The sequence below is a fragment of the Erpetoichthys calabaricus genome, chromosome 16 (assembly GCF_900747795.2).
Source record: "Erpetoichthys calabaricus chromosome 16, fErpCal1.3, whole genome shotgun sequence".
NCBI lineage: Eukaryota > Metazoa > Chordata > Cladistia > Polypteriformes > Polypteridae > Erpetoichthys > Erpetoichthys calabaricus.
In genome coordinates, this window is record NC_041409.2 from 98,567,367 (window position 1) to 98,588,094 (window position 20,728).

Consider the following 20,728-nt stretch of genomic DNA (forward strand, 5'->3'; position numbering starts at 1 on the left):
CCGGGCCGTCACTCTGCCACACGAGTAAAAAAAAAAAAAAAAAAAATCACAAAAAGGACAAAACCACAAATGTGGAACTTCAATTAATTTAAAGCCCCAATCAGCAAAGAATAAATCCTTTGCAGATCTAATTACCAGAGCTCTCTGAAGACCCGGGCCGACCAGCCAATCTCACTCCTGTTTGAACAGCTTGATGAACTAAGGGACTGATGGATATCAAGTCATTTTGTTTAATTTATAAATGGATTTTCCCTTAATACTTAAATTATCATCAGTACAACACAATGAAAATGGGAACATTCGGAAGACAAAGTCTGCGCGCCGCCTGGAAGGAATTCCAATGAGGGACGTCACCTGTTTCCATTTCCTCTACGCAGTTTCACCCGCAGAGAGAGGAGACGAGTCACGCCGTCCGCTGGGCTCTGCTCTCCTCCGCCAAAGTCAACCGGGGTGACCGTCCTCCACCACACGCTGGTTTACTTCTGCTGGGCCACGAAACCAAAGTGATGGCTACAGTAAAGCAGGCAAAGGCGTCCGTGGAAGGAAGGAAGGAAGGACGGTGGAGAAGGTCTTATAATGCGCGGCAGGAACGTGAGGGGTCCCAATTACCACACCAGGTGGGCCGGCAGGGAACTGCGATATACGACTGTTCAGCGGGGCCAGAAGACCCTTGAGGGTAGACCAGTATGATCCGGTCCTCGGTTCCGCCTGTAAAAGCAACTTCATGCTAAAGTGGGACTGCAGCTCACTGGTGTCAGCGGTGGGATGCGAATCAGTTAAACACAGGACTGCACAGATAGTAGGCTTTGAGTAATGTGCTTTTAGTGGGCTAGAAGAGCCCCCCCCCCCCCACAGTAACCTGAGCTACAGATGAATGGACCCCCTTCCCCATACAGCAACACTAAACTCTGACTGCAGTTCACTGGTGTCAGCGGTGGGATATTCCAACGGGAACTGCACAGATGGCCTATCAAACAGTGACTCTACTGTAGGCCTGGAGGAATGTGCCTATAGTGGGCTACAAGAGCCCCCCAGTGGTAACCTGAGCTTCAGACCAACGGGCTCTGCCCATATAAAGTGGACAGCAGCACTAAACTCTGACTGCAGCTCACTGGTGTCAGCGGTGGGATACTCCACTTGCAGATCCCTCACAGGCAGTGACTAAGTGCAGATGTGAACCCCTTTCATAAAGTTGAGTCACACGTCCCTTCCATGTAACAGAGGTGACATTTATACAAAGCTAAAGCAGCACATTAAAAGTGGAGTCCCGACACGCTGGCCCACCTCGAGGGGACCTTCGCCGAGCACTTCAAGCAGTGGCGGCCATGAGACGTTAGTAAAGCGGACCACCCAAGTGCAGTGCCAGGCCCAGGTGAGCTGCACACCCCCCTCCTGTGTTCCCTTGGCCTACAGCACCCCCCCTCTAACTTCAGGTGGTGTGTATCTAAGTCTAATACCAAGACCTGAGCCCCTGTCCCACTCCGTGCCATGAACTTGCCGTTGAGTTGACAAAGCAGTAACAGTCGCTGCTGTAAAGTCAGGGAGAAGCACTGAGCTGTGATGCCAACATGGCTGCCTCCTCCACAATTTGAGCTCGTCGGCCCCCTGAACTGATACCACCGATATGTTTAACGTGTCAGCTGATGTGCTCCCTTCCTTCTCAGAACGACTTGTGGGATCCCACTGCTGCCACCAATGAACTGCAGTTGCCCTTTAGTGCCAACAACACCGCAGGATCACCCTGGTCTCAAACTCGGGTTTGAGGGTCTTCAAGTCCACTAAAGGCACGTCAGCCCAGGCCTGCGACGGATTCCTTTCCTGAAATCTGATGCCCCCTCATTCTCCGGTTTATTCCTTTTCAGATTCGGATGCCACCTGCCAACTCTGACGCCAGTGAAGCGCAGTCCCCCTTTAATGGGCAGAACTGAGCCCCCCAGGATTAAGCTGTGGTCTTCAATTGCGACTTTTCTAGCCCACATTAGCCCACCCAGGTGGGGAGAACGACAGTGGAGACCTTCACCGATTGGCTATCTGACACGTGCTGCCCCATAACCCTCTGCGTTTATTCAGAGACGTCCCTTTTTCAAATTAAAACAGCACTGGTGACATTGGTGACCCGCAGTCTTTGTCCTTTGTCACGTTGTGTCACTTTGCATGGGTAGAACTGAGCCTCCGTGTCACCCTGGTCTCAAACTCAGGTCACCATTTGTGGCTCTTTTAGCCCCAATGAACGGTGGAGACCCCTTTATGTGAAATGTGGATGTGCCACAACTCTCCGTGTTCCTTCTCCAATGCAAATGAAATATCCCACCGCTGACACCAGTGAAGTTCAGTCCTGCTTTATGTTGGTAGAACTGAGAACCTGATCCTACTGGTGCCCCAAAAGCACGTTAGTTTGGCTGAGGAGGCCTACAGTGGGGTCCAGTCTGAAATGTGCCTTCTGTGCCCACATTCCTTTTCATATTCCAGTGGCATATCCCACCGGTGACCTACAGTGCTGTGACAAACTGAGCCACAGAGTCACCCTGGTCTCACACTCAGGTCTCCTTCTGTGGCTCTTCTAGCACCCTAAAGGCATGTTGGCATTGACTGATGGGCCATATAGCATGTGATGGCATGTGATGCACCGCAACACTCCGTGTTTAATCAGCCACAAGTGACATCCCACCGCTGACACCAGTGAACTGCGGTATCATGGGAGTCTCTGAGAGCGCCAGACAGGTGCCACCTTGAGGAGCAGAGCTTTTGGCTGTGCCACTAACTTTCATTAGCAGGGCAGGTTTACCCGCTGCTATGCCAGGGCAGGGACCCACCCACCCCCCAGGCCCAGCCTGATTGGAGTTCTGAGCGGTTTATTTGTTTTCGGCTCATCCTAACACACCTGAAGGTGAAATGCGCTCCCTTTGAAGGAAGCGCTCGCCCGTCACGTGGCTCCAGACACTTCATCATGTCAGCGGCGGGCTGTTAAAAGTGTCTCTTAAAGAAGACATTCAGTGTGATTTATGAAACATCTTGAGATGACAAAACTTAACTACTGGTGATTACTGATGGCTTTTTTGGTGCTGTCACTGAAGCGGGGGTGAAAAATGACAGTCATGGTTCATCATTCCGGGCCGTATTAAAATGTGCTTTTATTTATTCCGCCTGCCCTCTGATTAAAATCTAGCAAAACGGCCGTAAAGCCCTCAGGCGCGCGAGTGTGTGCCAGTGCCAGTGCCGGTGCCGGGCGCATGTGTGTGCACACATCTGATCACACCAGCGCATGCGGCCAACAGGAAACCTTTCTACTGCAAGAGCCCTCACGCCGGCCCACTTCCCACCTGGCTCCGGGGTCTCCGACTGTGACGATGAAGACGCCGAGCTGGCACCGTCCTCCGTCGTGCTCTGGGAGAGGAGGCCACGTCCCGGAGGAAGCTTCATGCCCAACTGTTCCGCCATCTCCACGTGGTCTCCGGGGTGGACGTAGTCGAACACACTGCTGCCGGTCAGCTCCACCTGTACAAATGAAGAGGGGACAGCGTTAGCATAGAGGTGGCGAGGTTGGCATCACATGCGAAAAGCCCTCAAAGCAGCCCGCCAACATCTGAGCAGCGCCCCCCCTCCGCCTCTCGGCTCTTGAATGCACAATTAAATTCCCAATATTTTTCACTCCATTGTATTGTTTGGCCCGAAATCCTCAATGATCAGCTTTTGTCTTTGGGGACGGAAGGATTACATGGAAATAATCCGTTAATGCGCAGGCCCTGCAAGCAACCGAGTCCCTCGTAAAAGACGAGTCTGAGCAGAAACAATAATTAAGAAATTCAATCCGACGCCCCCCCCCCCCCCCCCCCATTTACCGCGAGCTCCCCCTCCCCCCGCACACGGCCCGGAAAAGACGAAAGTCCTCGGAGGCATATGACAAAGACCTCCAGGGCACACGTTAGGGGCAAACACAGACGAGGAGCTCGCCACCCCGAACGGAAACCGAGCAGAGGACGGAACACGGAGGGCTTAGCGGTGCAGACCCGGGGTCCTGGGTTCAAGTCCAGTGTGTGTGTGTGTGTGGAGTTGGCGTGTTCTGCTCACGTTTTGTGTGTGTACAGAATGTGCCTGGTGGTCCCCATGACTTCACTTCGTGCCCCTGTGGACGTCCGTCTGTGTACAGTTTGCGTGTTCTTACCGTGTCTGTCTGTGTAGATGTGCAGTCTGCATATTCTCTTCATGTCCCTGTAGGACTTCATGGAGTTTGAGTGTCCACTCGGGTGACTCAGACTGGCATGGTTGTGACAGAGTGTGCCCTGTGGCAGACTGGCACCCTGCCCGCAGCTGCTCCAGATTAAGTTGCTTTAAGACTTACATTTTATGAAGGCCACCATCAAAATGAAACACGGAGCTGCTCTGCTGGCGTACGTATTCAGGCGGCTGTGGTTTTCTTTTTTTATAATTGTACTCATTGTTTCCCACTTTTATTTCATTATTGATTTTTTTTCAGTTTTATTTCTTCAGCGTGGCACAAATTCTATCCACAGTCGGCACAGGCCACATTTCTCTCTCAGGGCAAGTCAGTCGGCCTTCTCTCAGTGGCACAGACAGGGTGCCAGTTCAGGTGCCAAAGGCTCCCAAACACAAGCAGGTTAACACAGTGTGTTGTCAGATGCCAGGCTATGTGGCGCCTTTCAGGGTTGCCATTAACCTGAGCAGCATGCCGACTGCTCCTTCAGATTTCAGAGGGCACATAAACTCATCCGGCCGCTCTGTGGGGACCACCGTCCTGGCTCTGGTGGGGTACACACTTTCAACACCCGAGATGAGAGGGGGCGCAGCCAGAAAGGGAGGCCCAATGAGATGACCTAGCCCCGCCTCCACACACAGGGATGGCAACGCCCCTTCCATTCTCAGCCCGCCCACTCCCAGACGGTGGCGCCACACGTTGGACTGACTGGCACTGCATTTCTCTTTGAGTCGTTCTGCCGACCGTCTTTGGTGTTTCGATTATTAAAAGGGTTCCCCCCCCCCCCCCCCGCTGGTACCCCAATCTTTCCTGCTCGTCTCCCGCCCACACTTACATGTGTTATCCTATATAGTGCCTTTCAAGTTAATATACAAAAATGCCTGGCTATTCTAAACATACCCAGATGGTTACAAAAATAAGATGGTTGTAACAGTGAAGTGTTATATAGCGCCTTGTGACGGGCAGCCACAGTCATTACCTGGCCGGGACGCCAACTGTATGGAAGGACCCGGGGGCGAGAGCATTGGCAGGGGATATGCTAGAGGGCAGGGGCAGCTGTGGCACTAAGGATCCCTGCAGGGTATGCTGGGAGTTGGAGTGTGGCACAGCCCTGTTGGGGTTCCATGGGGGCCACTAGGGGGAGCTGCAGACCCCTACGTTGGGCTGTCACCACACCTGGGGGTGATAAATGAGCCACCTGGAACACTGCCAGGGCCACCATAGGAGGAGGAAGAGGATGAAGCTTACTGGAGGAGGAGCGGAGAGGAAGGACAAAGAGGGGAGCAGAGAACAGCGCTCAGCAGCTGTAAATGACACGTGGGTGCTGGCCTGGGACTTGTGTCGGGTTAGTGGGCTGTAGGCGCCCCAGTGGTCCGCAGCCTTTCACCGTAAGCTTTATCGTTTAAATCACAACTTGAGATTCACATTTCAGATGGCACACCAACAGAGCTGACAGGTAACAGCATTTATAATTCTAAACACCCGCTTCTAGCAGTGAGATGCTGGGCTCTAAAGCGCCCAACACGGGTAACATCCCACATAAAGTACCCCAGAAATGTCATCTGGAGAATCGGGTTTGGACCTGGGGTGTCCACACTGAGACTGAAGCTCTTGGTTTCCGAGGTACAAAGGCTGACTGGTGAACTGAAAACTGGCTGGCAGTGCCAGCCACTGCCATGACTTGTGTGACACTTTTGTTCAAAGTGACTTTCAAGTACACTGCGGTTCTCTACAAGCCAGTGGTGTCACCCAGTGCTGTAACCAAGCCCAGATTAGGACCCCCACGGGACCCTTGTGACGAGAGTTAATCGTACTTTAAATAGCGCAGCCCGCAAGTGCCCACCTGTTTAATGCAGCGCGGGCACTCGATCGTTGCTTCCCCCCCTTTGGTGACACTTTCTAGACGGTCGTTTGGGTGCGCATCACAACCACAGAGCGGCCACCAGGGGGCGCACTGCCAGGGTGGGACGAGGCGACCCCCTCACTCACGCCTCGGAGCGTCTTTAACCTCGGGAGCGACAGCGTAAGGATTACTCGAAAGGGAGAATGAACGACTCCGAGGTATAATTGGATTAAGCTCAAATAATAAAAAAGGGAGCTCAGTGTGAATTTGCTGTTTCGGAGAATACATTACAGCAAGTGGCTTCAAAATGGAGATGAAACGCCGGAGCTCTCTGTCGGCTTTTCACGGGCGCCTTTTGTGGCCATTAGAATTCATGAGCACGGCGGACGACTATTTTAACAGTATTCAAATGAGCGGACGTTTCAACGGCGAGTGTCCCGACAATGCGGCGCGCCTAATCTCCGAAACGCGCAAAGGCGCACAATGCGCGGGGAGAATGAGCCGGGATTGTCACAGGCGCCGCGCGCCCCGTAAGAGCCAATTCTGGACATCACAAGAGACCCGAGGATTATTCTCTCTGATTGCATAAAGGACACTCGGATTTTCGTGCGCCAGTTTTGCATTGGAAATGAGCCGCGCCAGGCTGAGCGGGGCAGGGTCGGCGCCCCCAGCAAGACGCTGATTTTGTCGAAGGTCACTCAATAATAACTTCCTCTGCCCTCCAAGCTTATTAAGACTGACTGGCACATATTAATGAAAACACCTGATTCTCCAACCATAAAAGCCTGGCAGAGACTTTATTTTAATATTAAGGAAGGAGCCCTTAATTAGCAGGGCTTCAAAAATGTCAGCTTCCTCTATTAGCCGTTCTGCTCCATCAAAGCCATAATCCCGACTGTCAGACTTCATCACATGATGGACACTCGGCCGCCGCTCTGCCTTTCGCTCGCTCGTCTTCCCTTCCCTCGGCGGCCTCACGCGTACGCCCATCAAACCGCCTGACCACCAGAAACGGGCGCTTTAAAAATGGGGGGGGGGGCGTCTGCCAGCGCCCGCCACTCCAGGTCGAGGTCTTCTTATAAAAATAAAACCGCAGACACCCCTCCAGTTCAGTTTTCAGGGGGTTAGCGCAGCCACACGTCTCACTTATTGCAGTATGGCGCCCAGACGGGCAAAGCTGGAACAGACCCTGGAAGGGGCGCCAGTCAGCCATCCGTCCTCTGGTTATCAAACCGACTCAGTCCAGTTCAAGGTCACAGACGACTCCAGGGGCCGATGAGCAGGCAGACCCAGTCGTCCATCTGTCCAATCAACAGCAACCACCAAGCAGGCACTGTGCCAGAGGAGAGATAGATGCCAGTCCACCACAGGGCACACTCAGTCCATTATGAACACTCTTAATTGTGATGAAATTCACAGAGGTCTCTATGGGTGCAGAGTGTAGGGTGGCCATACCTGGCACAAAGTAGGACCCCCCCCCCCCCCCAGAAGATGTCAGACCACTAAGGGGCAATCTCAGTCACACATCAGTCTATTATGATACCCTCCTCATTCAGATCAAGGCCCACAGAGGACTCTACAAGTGAAGAGTGTGGCAAGGGCACCAGTCCACCACAGGGCACACTCAGCCACCCATCCAGTTCAAGGTCACAGACAACTCCAGGGGCCGATGAGCAGGCAGACCCAGTCATCCATCTGTCCAATCAACAGCAACCACCAAGCAGGTCCCGTGCCAGAGGAGAGATGCCAGTCCACCACAGGGCACACTCATCTACATGTAAAGCGGGAACCACCCTGGGGCAATGCCAGTACTTTATAAGGCACACTCTGCCACTGATCTATCAGTGTTCCAGTTCACAAAGAATGAAGGAAATTGGGCACACTAGGCACAAAGTAGGAGCCATCTCAGAGAAGGTGCCAGTCCACCACAGGGCACACTCAGCCATCCATCAGTCTGTTATGAGGTCCTCTTTGCTCAGCTCAATCAGCCTGTCCAATCAACACCAACCACCAGGGAGGGCACACCTCAAGAGGAGATGCCAGTCCACCACAGGGCACAATTCAGTCAATGGCCACAAGACAGGGTTAGGGTGGGCCAGCACATCACAAGGCAGGTTTGATCAGCCATCTAGATGGCCTCATCCATTTTAGGGTCCCAAATAACATCGGGAATTTGGGCCACACCAGGCGCACGTAGGGCCCACCTCAAGAGGAGATGCCAGTCCATCACAGGGCACACTCAGACATCCCAGTTCAAGCATCCAGTCCATGCTGCTTTACTCTTTGGAAGGTCACAACTCCAGATGGCACCACTCAGAAAGCTGGACGGGGGCACATGAGTCCAGCCTGAAGCCCCCCCAATTGTGTTCAAGGCTGCAGGGAACTAGTCCAGTCACAAGGCAGAGACCACCTTGGAGGGGGATCATATCAGACCAATTAAAAACGGCCACATGCATAAGCAGAAGGGCAACCACACGGGCAAGGGGAGAATAGGCACATGCCCAGGACATGCTCGCCACCTTCTGGAGGTGTATGGCAGTGCATCATGTAACTGGTGTGCCAGCACACCGCAGGACTTGTTAACCAGCTGTGGGACCATCAGAGCCAAGAAAACGACACGGACTGGCACCTTCACCCGTGTTTAGAGGTGCGCATGGAGGCTTCGCTTCGACATGGCAGGAGTACAAAGGGCATCTGCACACAAATACGAGACAACTGCTGAACGTAAAAACCTGGGCAGCCATTTAGGTCAAGTGACGATGACCACAAAGACCTCTAATGACTGAGCTGCGAGGTCTCGTCATTACCAGAGCTCTAGGATGACAAATCGTAACATCTGAAATGGCACTGGAGGAGTGCCCTGTGCCATACGGTGACAAGAATTACAATTTTAAGAAAAGCAGCAGGACTCGCTATGACAAATAAATAAAAACGACAACATTCAGCCGTCTTCTAGCCTAAGTCTGCCTATTTAAATTGGCTGGCATCAAATCGAGTTGGCTGGATTCTGTCTTGTGCCCCCCCCCCCGGCCCCCTTTTACAGCTTCTCGCTTGCTTACATGCCATTGGGCATTCTGGTTCAAAGCTCCGCCCTGCTCGTGAATATTGATGAGTTACCATACAGGGTAAAAGGCATAGAAATATCCTTAATGCTTAATAACCCACTAGATGGCAGCAGAGTGCTGTCCTGGCAGAGCGGGTCCTTGAACGTCACCCTGCGTCGGACTCGGCCTTCACGGTCATGACACAGAGTGGCGCTTGGGCTTAATAAAGTCATAAGCCATTGGTTTTGTTTGCTAATTTTCATGAAACGTTTCATGTGCCTCGCCGTTGCTCCATTTCAAATAAAAGCTAAATGTCATAACGGGAAGGGGGGGTAGCGACAAAGAAACCAGCAGCACCATGGGAGCTCTAAATCCTGTTATTTTGTTTTTCCTAATATTTCAGTATAAACAGGTGGCCCGTTTGAGACCCCAACGCTGGCATTACACTTGCTCAGTGACAATATAAATATGTTATACAGTATCTGGAGTCTTGCGAGCAGACGGCCTACAAATGTGTTTCTGACTCTGACAGCCCCCCCTGCTGGCCCATCCAGGATCAGTTCCTGCTTTGCACCAAGCGCTGCTAGGGAGTTCCCTTCGATGGATGGATGGGTGGGTGGGCTTTGATGATAATCCCAGTCACAGGCTGCAGCCCCACAACACCCCACTGGAGGTTTATTAATGGATGGGTGGATAAGGAGAACAACACCGATACCCGGGCACCCTGCCCAAAGGTCTTGCAGGGTCTGTGATGGACTGCCACCACAGTCCAGTGCCCACCGCTGCTGGGCTGGGCTCAGACCCCCAGGTCTCTGTTAGGTTTTACTTACGACCAGTAAAGCTGGGATCGGACCCTGCCTTGTGCCAGATACTGCCAGACTGGGTCTTTTGATTTGTGGATGGATGGATGGGTGGGTACCCCCAGTACCCCCATAACACTCACAGGTTGATTAACAGATGGACGCTGATAACACCGACACCCATGACTAGATAGGTTCTTTGATGGTCCGTTTTCCTGCTTTGTGCCCACTGCTGCTGGTCAAGGCTCGGACCCCCCAGGACCGTCTTACCAATGTTAACTCCTGCCTCACCCTCGGTGCTATCCGGCTCCCCACGACCCCGATTGAGCCAATTAGGTGACGGCTGGATGATTTATGGGGTGTCTCTGTTACCACCGCTCCGGCCCCCCCCGACCTGCAGTCCGTTTTTCTTTCACGACACCCTGAGGCTGCTGTGCCATTAAGAGCAAACCACCAAACCTGCACGGAGTGAAAAACGTCCATAAAAAACAAAAAAACGTTTTAATGTTACAATAAAAAAATGAAGGCCTGCCGGACTTGGTGAAAAGACAGACGCGGCTCGGTGGCTTTCTGAGGGGCCGCTGGCAGATGGGCTCTTCGGTTTGGTTTTTTTTTTTTTTCTTGTGTGTCCTTTTTTGGAATTTCATTTTTTTTTTTAATTCTTGTGACACTAAACTCCAGGGAAAGGCGACCTTCCTGCCCCAAAGCTGGCGCTCATCTGCCGCTCGGTGGCCGTCCCGGACCGGTAAGGAAGAAGGGGGAGGGGGGTGGGGGCGGCTGAGTGGCGCTGCTGGCCTTTTAGGTAAGCCCTAATTAAAAGTGTTTTCGGTGACGCGGCCCCCGGGACGCATTTACTACCTGCCTGACCTTCATGATTGTGAGTCCTTGGCGGTGTCGCTGACCCCCTGAACTGAATTCGCAACGAGTCTCCGACATAAAAACGCGAAACAGAATTCATGCAAATCATATTAATTCCAACATTTCCCCAGTGAGCTCGGTATAAACTACAGCCTAATTAAATATTTTTTTAACGATGTGAGTAATTTTTGCCAAGGGGCGGATTCAGGGGAAAATTTAATATGAGATCACAAAAGCTGTTCCCAGCGTTGATTCTGTAAATTAATGACTATCTGCCTTATGATAAAAGCGCGCTGCCAAGAATGAAAATGAAGTCTGCAAAGCGTCCTCCATTTGTCTAATAACCAAACGCATTCAGCCCACCACGCCGGGCGGCGCTGGAACGTTTCCATTGTGTGCCACCGGGGTGATGGATGAGGCCTGCGGCGTCGGCTCTCGTTTCTCGTTCTCCTCGCCCGACTCCCGGTGAAGCGCTCAGCTCAAGCCAACTGCTGCGCCACTCGACGTTCGTCAGGACTTTCAGCCGTAGCCTTTGTTTACGTGATCTCTGCCAACGTGTCGTGTAGTCTGACATCCCCAGACGTGTTGTCGGTGAGACAGAGAGGACCACCAGTGAGAGCACAGCGCGGCCACGGGACGAGAGGCTGGTCAGTCCAGTGCCTTGTGTGCGGCGTACAGGATAAGCCCCCCCGTACCTGGCTGTGAAACAGAGACGAGCCCCCCGATACTTTAGAAAGTGTGCTAGAGAAACACGTGAGGGAGCCGTGGAATCCATCATGGCTGGTGACTCCTAGTTGTGTAACTCGTCACCCGGAAGGCAAATCCAGCGGCTACATGTGCTACGCTCTCCGTGGAGTGTAAATCAATCAATCAATCAATCAATCAACAGGAAACAACAAGTCAAAGGGTGGCATCATTCTGAGGTCCGGTCAAATGTTTAGGACTGCCATGGCAGCATGAGGGCAACCATTAAGGAGCAGATCAGGGTGGCTAAGAGGCAGTTTAATAAAGCGACCCAAAGAGAATCGAGGAAGAGGAGGAGGTGAACAGTATCAGGAAGAGTCAAAGGGAATTAAAACACACACACAGAGACTCGCACTTTATTGAAGTGGATAACTGCTGGTGGTAACTGGGACCACCAAGAAGCTACTGGATGACATGGAAATCGTAGAGAAGAGAAGTGCGGCTGAAATTAAAAAGGCTGGCAAACCAGCGGGGCCCGGCGGCGTTTACCACAGTGGGCTTAGCGAGGAGTGCAGACAGAGAGCCGACACACACTGGGCTGATTGTGAAGGACTGGAAAATGGCAAATACCACCCTGTCATATAAAAAGGGGGTCTGGGCAGAGCCAAGGTAACTGCAGATCAGTAAGCTTAACGGGCATCACAGGAAAAATAACGGAAGGAATTCTAAAGAGTAAGAGTGGGCAGCACGTGGCAAGAACAGGAGTTTGAATGAACAGTCAGCTTGGGTTTTACTGACAGGGTGGAATTCTATAAGGAAGTAAGAGAAGGACACGGCGGAGTGGAGCACACGAGGTTATTGATGTGGACGTTCAGAAAGCATCTGATGAGGTGCCACAGGAGAGGGTGGGCATCAAACTAAAAGAAGTGCCAGTTCAGGGTGTGGTGGGTAGGTGGGTGCAGAATTGGCTCAGACACAGGAAGAAGAGGGTGATGGTGTGAGGAAGCTCATCAGGATTGAGTGAAGTTAAGAGTGGTGACCAGCAGGGGGCAGTGTGGGGGCTGCTGCGGTTTTTAATATCTAGAAATAATTTAGAGAGGAATATAAAGAACAAGCGGGTGAAGAGTGCAGATGATGCCAAGATAGGGGGATCAGCACATCATTTGGAATCCGTTATATCATCACAGAAGGACTTGGGCAGATTTAATGTCAGTAAATGTGAAGAATTACACGTAGGAAGTCAAAATGTGAGGTTTGAATACACAAAGGGGGGTCTGAACATCGAGAGCCCACCTCATGAGAAGGATTAGGAGTCACAGTGGACTCTAAGGTATATAACAGAATGTCAGCTTATATAGCGCCTTGACGTGTGGAGTACAAGTCCCAGGAGGTTCTGCTTTCTCACACACCGGTGAGGCCTCATCTGGAGTCCACAAAAAGACACAGCAGCACTAGAGGGGGTCCGGAGAAGAACAACGAGGCTGAGTGAGGGGTGAAGATGAAAAGAGATGAAGAGGAGACCCGACTGAAGTGTTTAACATGATGAAGGAGATTAGTGCAGTGGGTCGAGACGGCGACTTTAAAATGAGTTCATCAAGAACACGAGGACACAGCTGGAAACTTCACACCAACATGAGGACAACAGAAGTGTGGGGGACTGAAGAACTTTAGTGCTCAGGACTGGCCAGCATTGGGGGTCCCGTCCTCATCACACGTCGCTCTAATGGTGCCGTGGGATAGCCGCCCCCCCCAAACTACGCCACTTCAGCACTCTGAAGACACAGCAAGACGTTTATGCTGGTCATGATATGTGGCTGAGCTCGAAATCGACACTCGCCATCCCAAGTGAGAAAGCAACTCCATCTGTAAAACCCTCACGGGGAATGGAAAGTGGAAACCAATTTGGGACAAGAGGAACTTGAGTTCAGCCTGGCGGGTCTGTGTCTTTGTCTGCCAGTCACATTATGTGCCCAGATTCACTCCACACACCAACATCTACAATCAGCATTACTCTGTTTGGCTCTGCCTCATCCCTGTGCCACCCTGATGCCCATCACCTCCACTGTCAGGTATATTTCATTTGTGCAGCCACACTCGTATGCGACACGCATGTATCTGACGATATGGTCAGCTAATATTAATCTACACGTGTGATAAGGTGGGCACTACAGGACAGGTCCACCCAATTGTGCCTGCAGAGATACCCAGCCTGGGCCACCCAGACGAGAGCTGATGGTCCAAAAGTAAAGATCAGCAGGCGATCGCTCAGAGACCACTAAACGCCTTTAACTCAAGAGGGGCTCCCATCTTGTCACTCTGCCACACACCCCTGACTGATGGGGCGTTGCGGAGGTGACCCTCCACTCAACATCTTCTCAGTGCTGGAGGTACCAGTGGGTTTCATGGTCACCTCCCTGACTGAGGACCTTCTTGATTAGTCACTCAGTTTGGCCAGCTCTAGGAGAGCCCTGGTGGTCCCAAACGTCTTTCATGTCACAATTCCTGAGGCCACCTGTGCCACTGGGCACACTCGAAGCTTTACAGATGGTTTGATGCCCTTGCCCTGGTCTGTGCCTCATCACAGTTTGGTCATGGAGCTCTACCCAGAATTCCTTGGGCTTCTTGGATTGATTGGTTTTTTTTTTATTTGTCCTGACATGCAGTGTCAACTGTAGGACCTTCTATACACAGGGACACGTGTGACTCTCTGAATGGCGGCCAGTCAGTTCAGTGGTGGGCACCAGTCAAGTTCTAGAAACATCTCAAGGAGAAAAACAGCAGACAGGATGCACCCGAGTGCCATGGCAAAGGGTCACTGCGTGATGTCAGTTTGTGACTGAACACGTGACATCACTTTGTCATTAGGGGTCATTGAGTGTAGATTGGGGGGGCAGCTCTGGCAATGACCCTGAGTGACCCAGTCGGGGGCCTGAACTTGACCCTAACTGAACACCTCTGGAGAAACCTGGACACACAGCAGCTCTCCACCGAAGTCCCCCGACACAGTTTGGGGGTCTGCAGAGAGGAACGTCAGGAACTCCTCAAATCCAGGAGGGCAAAGTTTGTAGTTTCAAACCCAAGAAGGTACGACTTCAACAAAGTCCCGAGTAAAGGGGTCCGAACATTTACACCAATATGATACTTCAGGTTTTTTTTTTTTCCCCCACATTAAACAAATTTGCAAAGACGTTCGAAAATCCTGCTGTGTCATTCTGGGTCATCGAGTGTCACTTGAGGGGGGAACAAAATGAACAAACGATTTGAGGAAAGGCCACAACCAGAGCCGGTCAATCCGGTAGGTGGCATAGGCGGCTGTGCCAACTGAGGGGGGCCATTTGTGAAAGTTAGGGGCGGCGTACTACGGACATCGAGGGGCCAACCCCCCCCATTGGCCCAGTCATTGAACTCTGATGACAGAGTGGGAGCCACTTATGAAAGTTAAATACCAAAGGGGCTAACCCCCCTCGACCTGGTGGTCAAACTCTGATATTGAGTGGGCACCGTTTATAAAAAGGGCAAAGTCGAGGTTTGTGCAAATGGACACTGAGGGGGGTCCGGGGGGGGGCCTACCCCCCCCCCCAGGCTGTTGAGCTCTGATGATACAGAGTGGGCGCTGTTACCCGATGTCTGTAATTGACAAAAATAAAAGTACAAACGCTCCAAACACCGAGGGGTGCGTACTCCTTAAAGTTTGTGCAACTGAAGGGTCCTGCACTCCAGACACTGATGGGGACCCCCCTCGGAGTCTACTGATACTGACCATGCGCTACGGACAAATGAGGGGCGATGTCCGTCCACTCCAAATGGCCATCAACATTTTTCAATGGCTGCAACACAATCAAATGTCAAGAACGTGAGGGGGCTGAAGACTTTCAGAGGCCGCCGCATGTGTGCCTGGCACGAGGTATTAGGTGAGGACGGTCCACTTGGAAAGTATGGAAGCTCAGGACTCCCAAAAAGAACGGAAGTCTCCGAAACCCTTGAACTTAAAAGCCCCAGGCCTGTTTTATTGCGCCCCCCTCCCGCACGTTTTTCCGAGTCTGCGCACTCCGTTGCTCCAAAGCCGAGTGTCACCCCGCGCGTTCACACGCGACTCCGCGTTACAAACTGGCGCGTCCGGCGGCCTTCGAGAAGCTTCGGGTGAAATGTGAACTTCTCGGGGCTGCACGCGCAGCACGCATGCGCGATCGTGTCGGATGGGAACTTCTGCTCCCCGTGTGCGGTACATGCAGCCTCTCGGTGGTGGTCTGCGGCCAGACTCTATTGGAATGGCATATCGAGAAGGAGAAGACAATGTCCCCGTCCAGACTGGTGGCCCGGCGGGTCAGTTCCCTAAAACGGCGCCGTCACGTCGTGCTCAAATGCGCCGTTTCTCCAGGCGTCTTCTTCGCATTACGGCTCCCCCAGAAATTGCCTCCCTAAATGAGCCGCGAACTGCGAGTAGAAAACTTCAACAATTAACTTCGAAGGACAAAGAGGGTAACGGTTTTCCCTGCGCTCTTTTTCTCTCTCTTGCCTGATTTTTATCGAGCTCTCAAAGCCCCCTTAGATCATCTTAATCCACTGTGGCAAAGTAGCTGAATATGTGATTCAGATTGTCTCAGAAAATTCCGTGCCTCCAATCAGCTTTCTGACATCGCTTTTCTCTTCAACCTTCAGAACCGGTGACAGCAAAGCCAAAAGGCAACTCACAAAGGAGCGGAAAAACGGCAAACTTTAAGCATTTGCTGCTTAACCCGCTGAACAAAGATACCTCCTGACACATCTGAGCAGCTCGCCGTCCAAATATTTTATCAATCATAAAAGCGGCATCTTTTATTTCTTCAGAGCATGGGGAGAATTAAAAAAAAAAAAACTACACACGAAAAGTAATGTGCGCGCTCACGCGCGCGTACACCCACAGACAAACCAATTCAAAGCGCGCGCACACACAATACTGGACAAAACGGCCGCGTGACCGGCGACTCTCGACAGGTACCGCTGGCTGCGCGCACATCAGAAACTCAAAGCCACGAAATAATAATAATAATAAACTTAAGTTCTTTCATTCAGCCTGACCCTCCACCGCCCCTGGAAGTGGAACCATAAGGGCCAAGTCGGAGAGACCGAGAGATTGACGGCAGCACAGGCCGTGGAATGCGAGCGAAACAACCCAACCGGCAGGAACGCCGATAGTCCGACAAAAACTCACCGGCGTCGTGGAAAAAACAAATCGTTACACCAAAGAACATTTAAAAAGATGTCTGCCGCAAGCATGGAGCTGCTGAGCCACCGCTCCGAGGCCCCGGGTTCAAATGCAGCCCCGGGCATTACTGTATGTATGTCTGTGTCTCGGGGTTAATATGGCCACTTCATTTATGTTTCTTCAGATCCCCAGTAGTGCAGGTGTGCGGGTCTGCCATCAGGCGCTATTACTTGGGGGGTGCCACAGGATATCACTGACACCCCCATTGGACTCATTTATCTAAGGACACCAAAAATGAATGCCAAGGGTGAGCACCCACCCACCACAACTTAGGGGCGCCATGCACCCTTGTGCCAGCACTGTCTGCCACGCATCTGAAGCTGTGGGAATGGGCGATGAACAAGGCTAGGTGGGTGTGGGGGGGATTGGGTCATTGAAGCCACTGATCCAGTGCACGATACAGGGAATGGAGCTGGAACACCACACCTGTCCCATTAAAAAAGAAAAAAAAAGGTCACGATAATTATATTGGGCACAGTGGGTGTCACTACGGGGTACGGGAGCACACGCTCTGTGGTGGGCTGGCATCCTCTGCGTGGTTGGCTCCTGCTTTGTATATGCAGATGACGGGAGAGCAAGTGGAAAAAATGAACTGGAAAAAAAAAACCAAATTCATCTAAAGAGTTCAGACGGATACTGGGAATGAATAAATAGGAGGGGGGCTACGAGATAGAACTGGGAATCAGGGTGAAAGGCACTATATAACAAAAAGATAGGAAATGAACTATATCAGGGATGGATGGACAAAAGGCTCTATATAAGAAAAAGATAAAGAAACAATACAATAGATTGGCAAGGCACTAGACAGATAGATATGAAAGGCACTATATGAGATAGATGGATACTACGTAATAAAAAGACAGGAAATTAACTATATCATAGATGGATGAAAGGTTTTATATAATAGATAGAAAAGGCACTATATAAAAGATAAGAAACAATATAATAGATTGGAAAGACTGTAGATAGACACATAGATATAAGAAAGGCAAAACATAATACACAGATATGAAAGGCGCTATATAATACATGATATATAGATAGATGAAAGGCACAACATAATACACAGATAGATAGATAGATAGATAGATAGGAAAGGCAGTATATACTAGATATTTACTGTCCAATGGGCACTACCTAATCCTTACACAAGGAGCTGGCACGTGACAATGATATCTGCAGTGGCACAGGGCACTGGAGCGTGACTATAATTCTAGCCATAAAGAAGTTAACAAGCTCAGCAGGAGATGCTCAAGTCTTTTTACTTTGTTGTACTCTTCTCGTGTTATGGCCACTTTACTTCATGCTTCATTTCCACCTCTAAACCTTGTCTGATAGGAAACAAACGACAGGTAAACGTGTGGAGACGCACAGGATAGTCGCTGGTGCTGTGGGGGTCACCCTGCTTAGCTATTCATAAAGTACCTTTCATATCTATCACTTACGTACTACTATTCATATCTATTATATAGTGCCTTTAATATTTACCATGTAGTGCCTTTCATTTAATTTTCAATTACATGATGCCATTCACACCTATTTATCTATCATATAATGTCTTTAAGATCTATCACATAGTATTGCTGTTCATATGTACCATGTAACATATTTGCTTATTATGCAGTGCCACTCATATTTATCATGTAGTTCTTGTAAGTTTCATCTGTGATATAGTGCCTTTAATATGTACTGTGCATTGTTTTTCAAATCTATTTAATATATAGTGCCATTCATCCACCTATTATATAGTCTTTCCAATTTATCTATCAATCATGTAAAACCTTTCATGTCTATGTATAACAGTGCCTTTCATATCTATCAGATAGTGCGTTTCAAATGTGTCTACTATTGTATGGTGCCTTTATCTTATCTAGTAGTGTCTTTCATATCTACTATATAGTGCCTTTAATCTGTCATGTGGTGACTTTCATATCTATTTGTTATACAGTATACTGCCTTTATTACTGTATTTATCATGAATTGCTTGTCACATCTATCAATTACATAGTGCCTTTTATAGCCATCTGTCAAGAAGTACTTTTCATATTTATCTATCTATTATATAGTGTCTTTCATACCTATTATCTGGTGCTATCCATGTCTACTTACATATGATATAGTGCCTTTACTATTGATTTATCTATCTATTACATAGTGCCTTTACTATCTATTATAGACTGCCCTTATATCTATTATATAGTGCCTTTCCCACCTGTCTATCTTTTTTCCTATTATATAGTGCCTTTCATATCTATTTTATAGTGCCTTTCCCACCTAATTTTTTTCCTATTATATAGTGCCTTTCACACTTGTCTATCTATCTTCCTATTATATAGTGCCTTTACTATCTATTACATAGTGCCTTTACTATCTATTATAGACTGCCCTTATATCTATCATATAGTGCCTTTCACACTTGTCTATCTATCTTCCTATTATATAGTGCCTTTACTATTATATAGTGCCTTTCCCACCTGTCTATCTTTTTTCCTATTATATAGTGCCTTTCATATCTATTTTATAGTGCCTTTCCCACCTAATTTTTTTCCTATTATATAGTGCCTTTCACACTTGTCTATCTATCTTCCTATTATATAGTGCCTTTACTATCTATTATATAGTGCCTTTCCCACCTAATTTTTTTCCTATCTATTACATAGTGCCTTTCCCACCTATCTTTTTTCCTATTATATAGTGCCTTTCCCACCCATCTGCCTATCTTTTTTTTCCTATTATATAGTGCCTTTCCCACCTGTCCACCCGTCACGCAGGGCCTCTGCTCTGAGAGTTTTCAGGGCCGCCGATGCCAATGTCTCTTTGACCTCTTAAGCTGTTTGTGACGGACGTCCACCTTCACCTTCTCTGGAGCGGACCGGTGGTCCAGGAGTTGCCGCCCGTATTTCCTAAGATCCCAGCACGCCGTCACAATGGTGACACTAAGATGTTTCCTCTCCGTTCCTGACTGACATTTTTATTACAGTTTATACGCGCTCTCCTACACCCCCCCCTCCCAGGCCCGTGCACACGCGGGGGGCCAGAGGGCGGTTGCCCCCTTTCACCCCCGGCCTGCTCCTTTGGATTAGCGTCGCGATTCCTCCTTCTGTCCCCTGAAAGAAAATCACCGACAAAGTGTCCCAAATTGCAAAAGTAACGATTAGCGCCGTAAGAAAGATTAAACATGCGCCTGCCATTGCTCTCTCCTTGCTCGGGCCGGCAGAGCGCATTCTTCTCTGTCTGCTTATTGAAATCACTTATCTATCGGGGCCGGCAGAATCTGAATAAGACTTGCTGCTCCGACATGCGCGGCTTAAAACAAATCAATAAACTCTCATTTTCTCTTAACAGTTTAATATTAATCTGGGGGATGGGGAGGAATGCTAAACGCGCGGCGCTCGGGCCGCCAACTTCTAAACGCGAGCAGGAGCCTCGTGAGGAGGAGGAGGACGGGGCGCAGCAGGAGCGCATGGCTGCCCCGCGAGTTCCCATGGTGATCAAATAGAATTAGAAATCGGCCTTTGTAGTTGTGCTCAATTTTCTCCCTATCGACATGATAAAACCAGACATGACACAATCATACACTATAAATCTCCGGCTCTTCCCCGCTGTTGGGAATCGATAAATTATTGAATGTGCAATCAAAAAAAAAAAATAGAAACAAAGAAAGCAAGAGAGAGGAAAACAAAAGCAATCGAGAAACGCGTCTGAGCGGCCAACTTTTGGTGTCCTAAGATTTAAAAACACAGAACTGGCCACTCTGACCGAGGAGCCATGGGGCACCGTGCCACTTGATGATGGACTTCTCACTCATGGTTGGTTGGAACAAGAGAATGGAGCCACTCGTCTTCATTTACTTTCACGTTAATTTATGAAAGGTGGGCACACCACACTGGAGCTGTCATTGTGCCCTCGCTCACTCTGGCGCATTGGCATTACTGGTGCAGCCTCACCAAACGGGGCACAAAGTAAGCCACGAGTGTCCCTCAGTTGTCTGAAAAGTTTCCATCCACTCGCACACATAAAAGAATGGGCACTTGGACCAAT

General features: G+C 50.0%; 2 protein-coding genes across 5 annotated transcripts in view; one reads left to right on the forward strand and one right to left on the reverse strand.

The window, feature by feature from the left end:
• The window catches only part of egln3 (egl-9 family hypoxia-inducible factor 3), a 526,600-nt gene that overhangs the window by 365,681 nt on the left and 140,191 nt on the right, over nucleotides 1–20,728 (forward strand). The gene's annotated exons all lie outside the window — the stretch shown is intronic.
• The window catches only part of LOC114666379 (neuronal PAS domain-containing protein 3), a 764,183-nt gene that overhangs the window by 148,005 nt on the left and 595,450 nt on the right, over nucleotides 1–20,728 (reverse strand). For all 4 annotated transcript variants that reach the window (XM_028821218.2, XM_028821217.2, XM_051920026.1 and 1 more), the window contains one exon: nucleotides 3,321–3,495. In XM_028821218.2, the coding sequence (XP_028677051.1) occupies nucleotides 3,321–3,495 (175 nt within the window). The remainder of the gene's footprint in view (nucleotides 1–3,320; nucleotides 3,496–20,728) is intronic.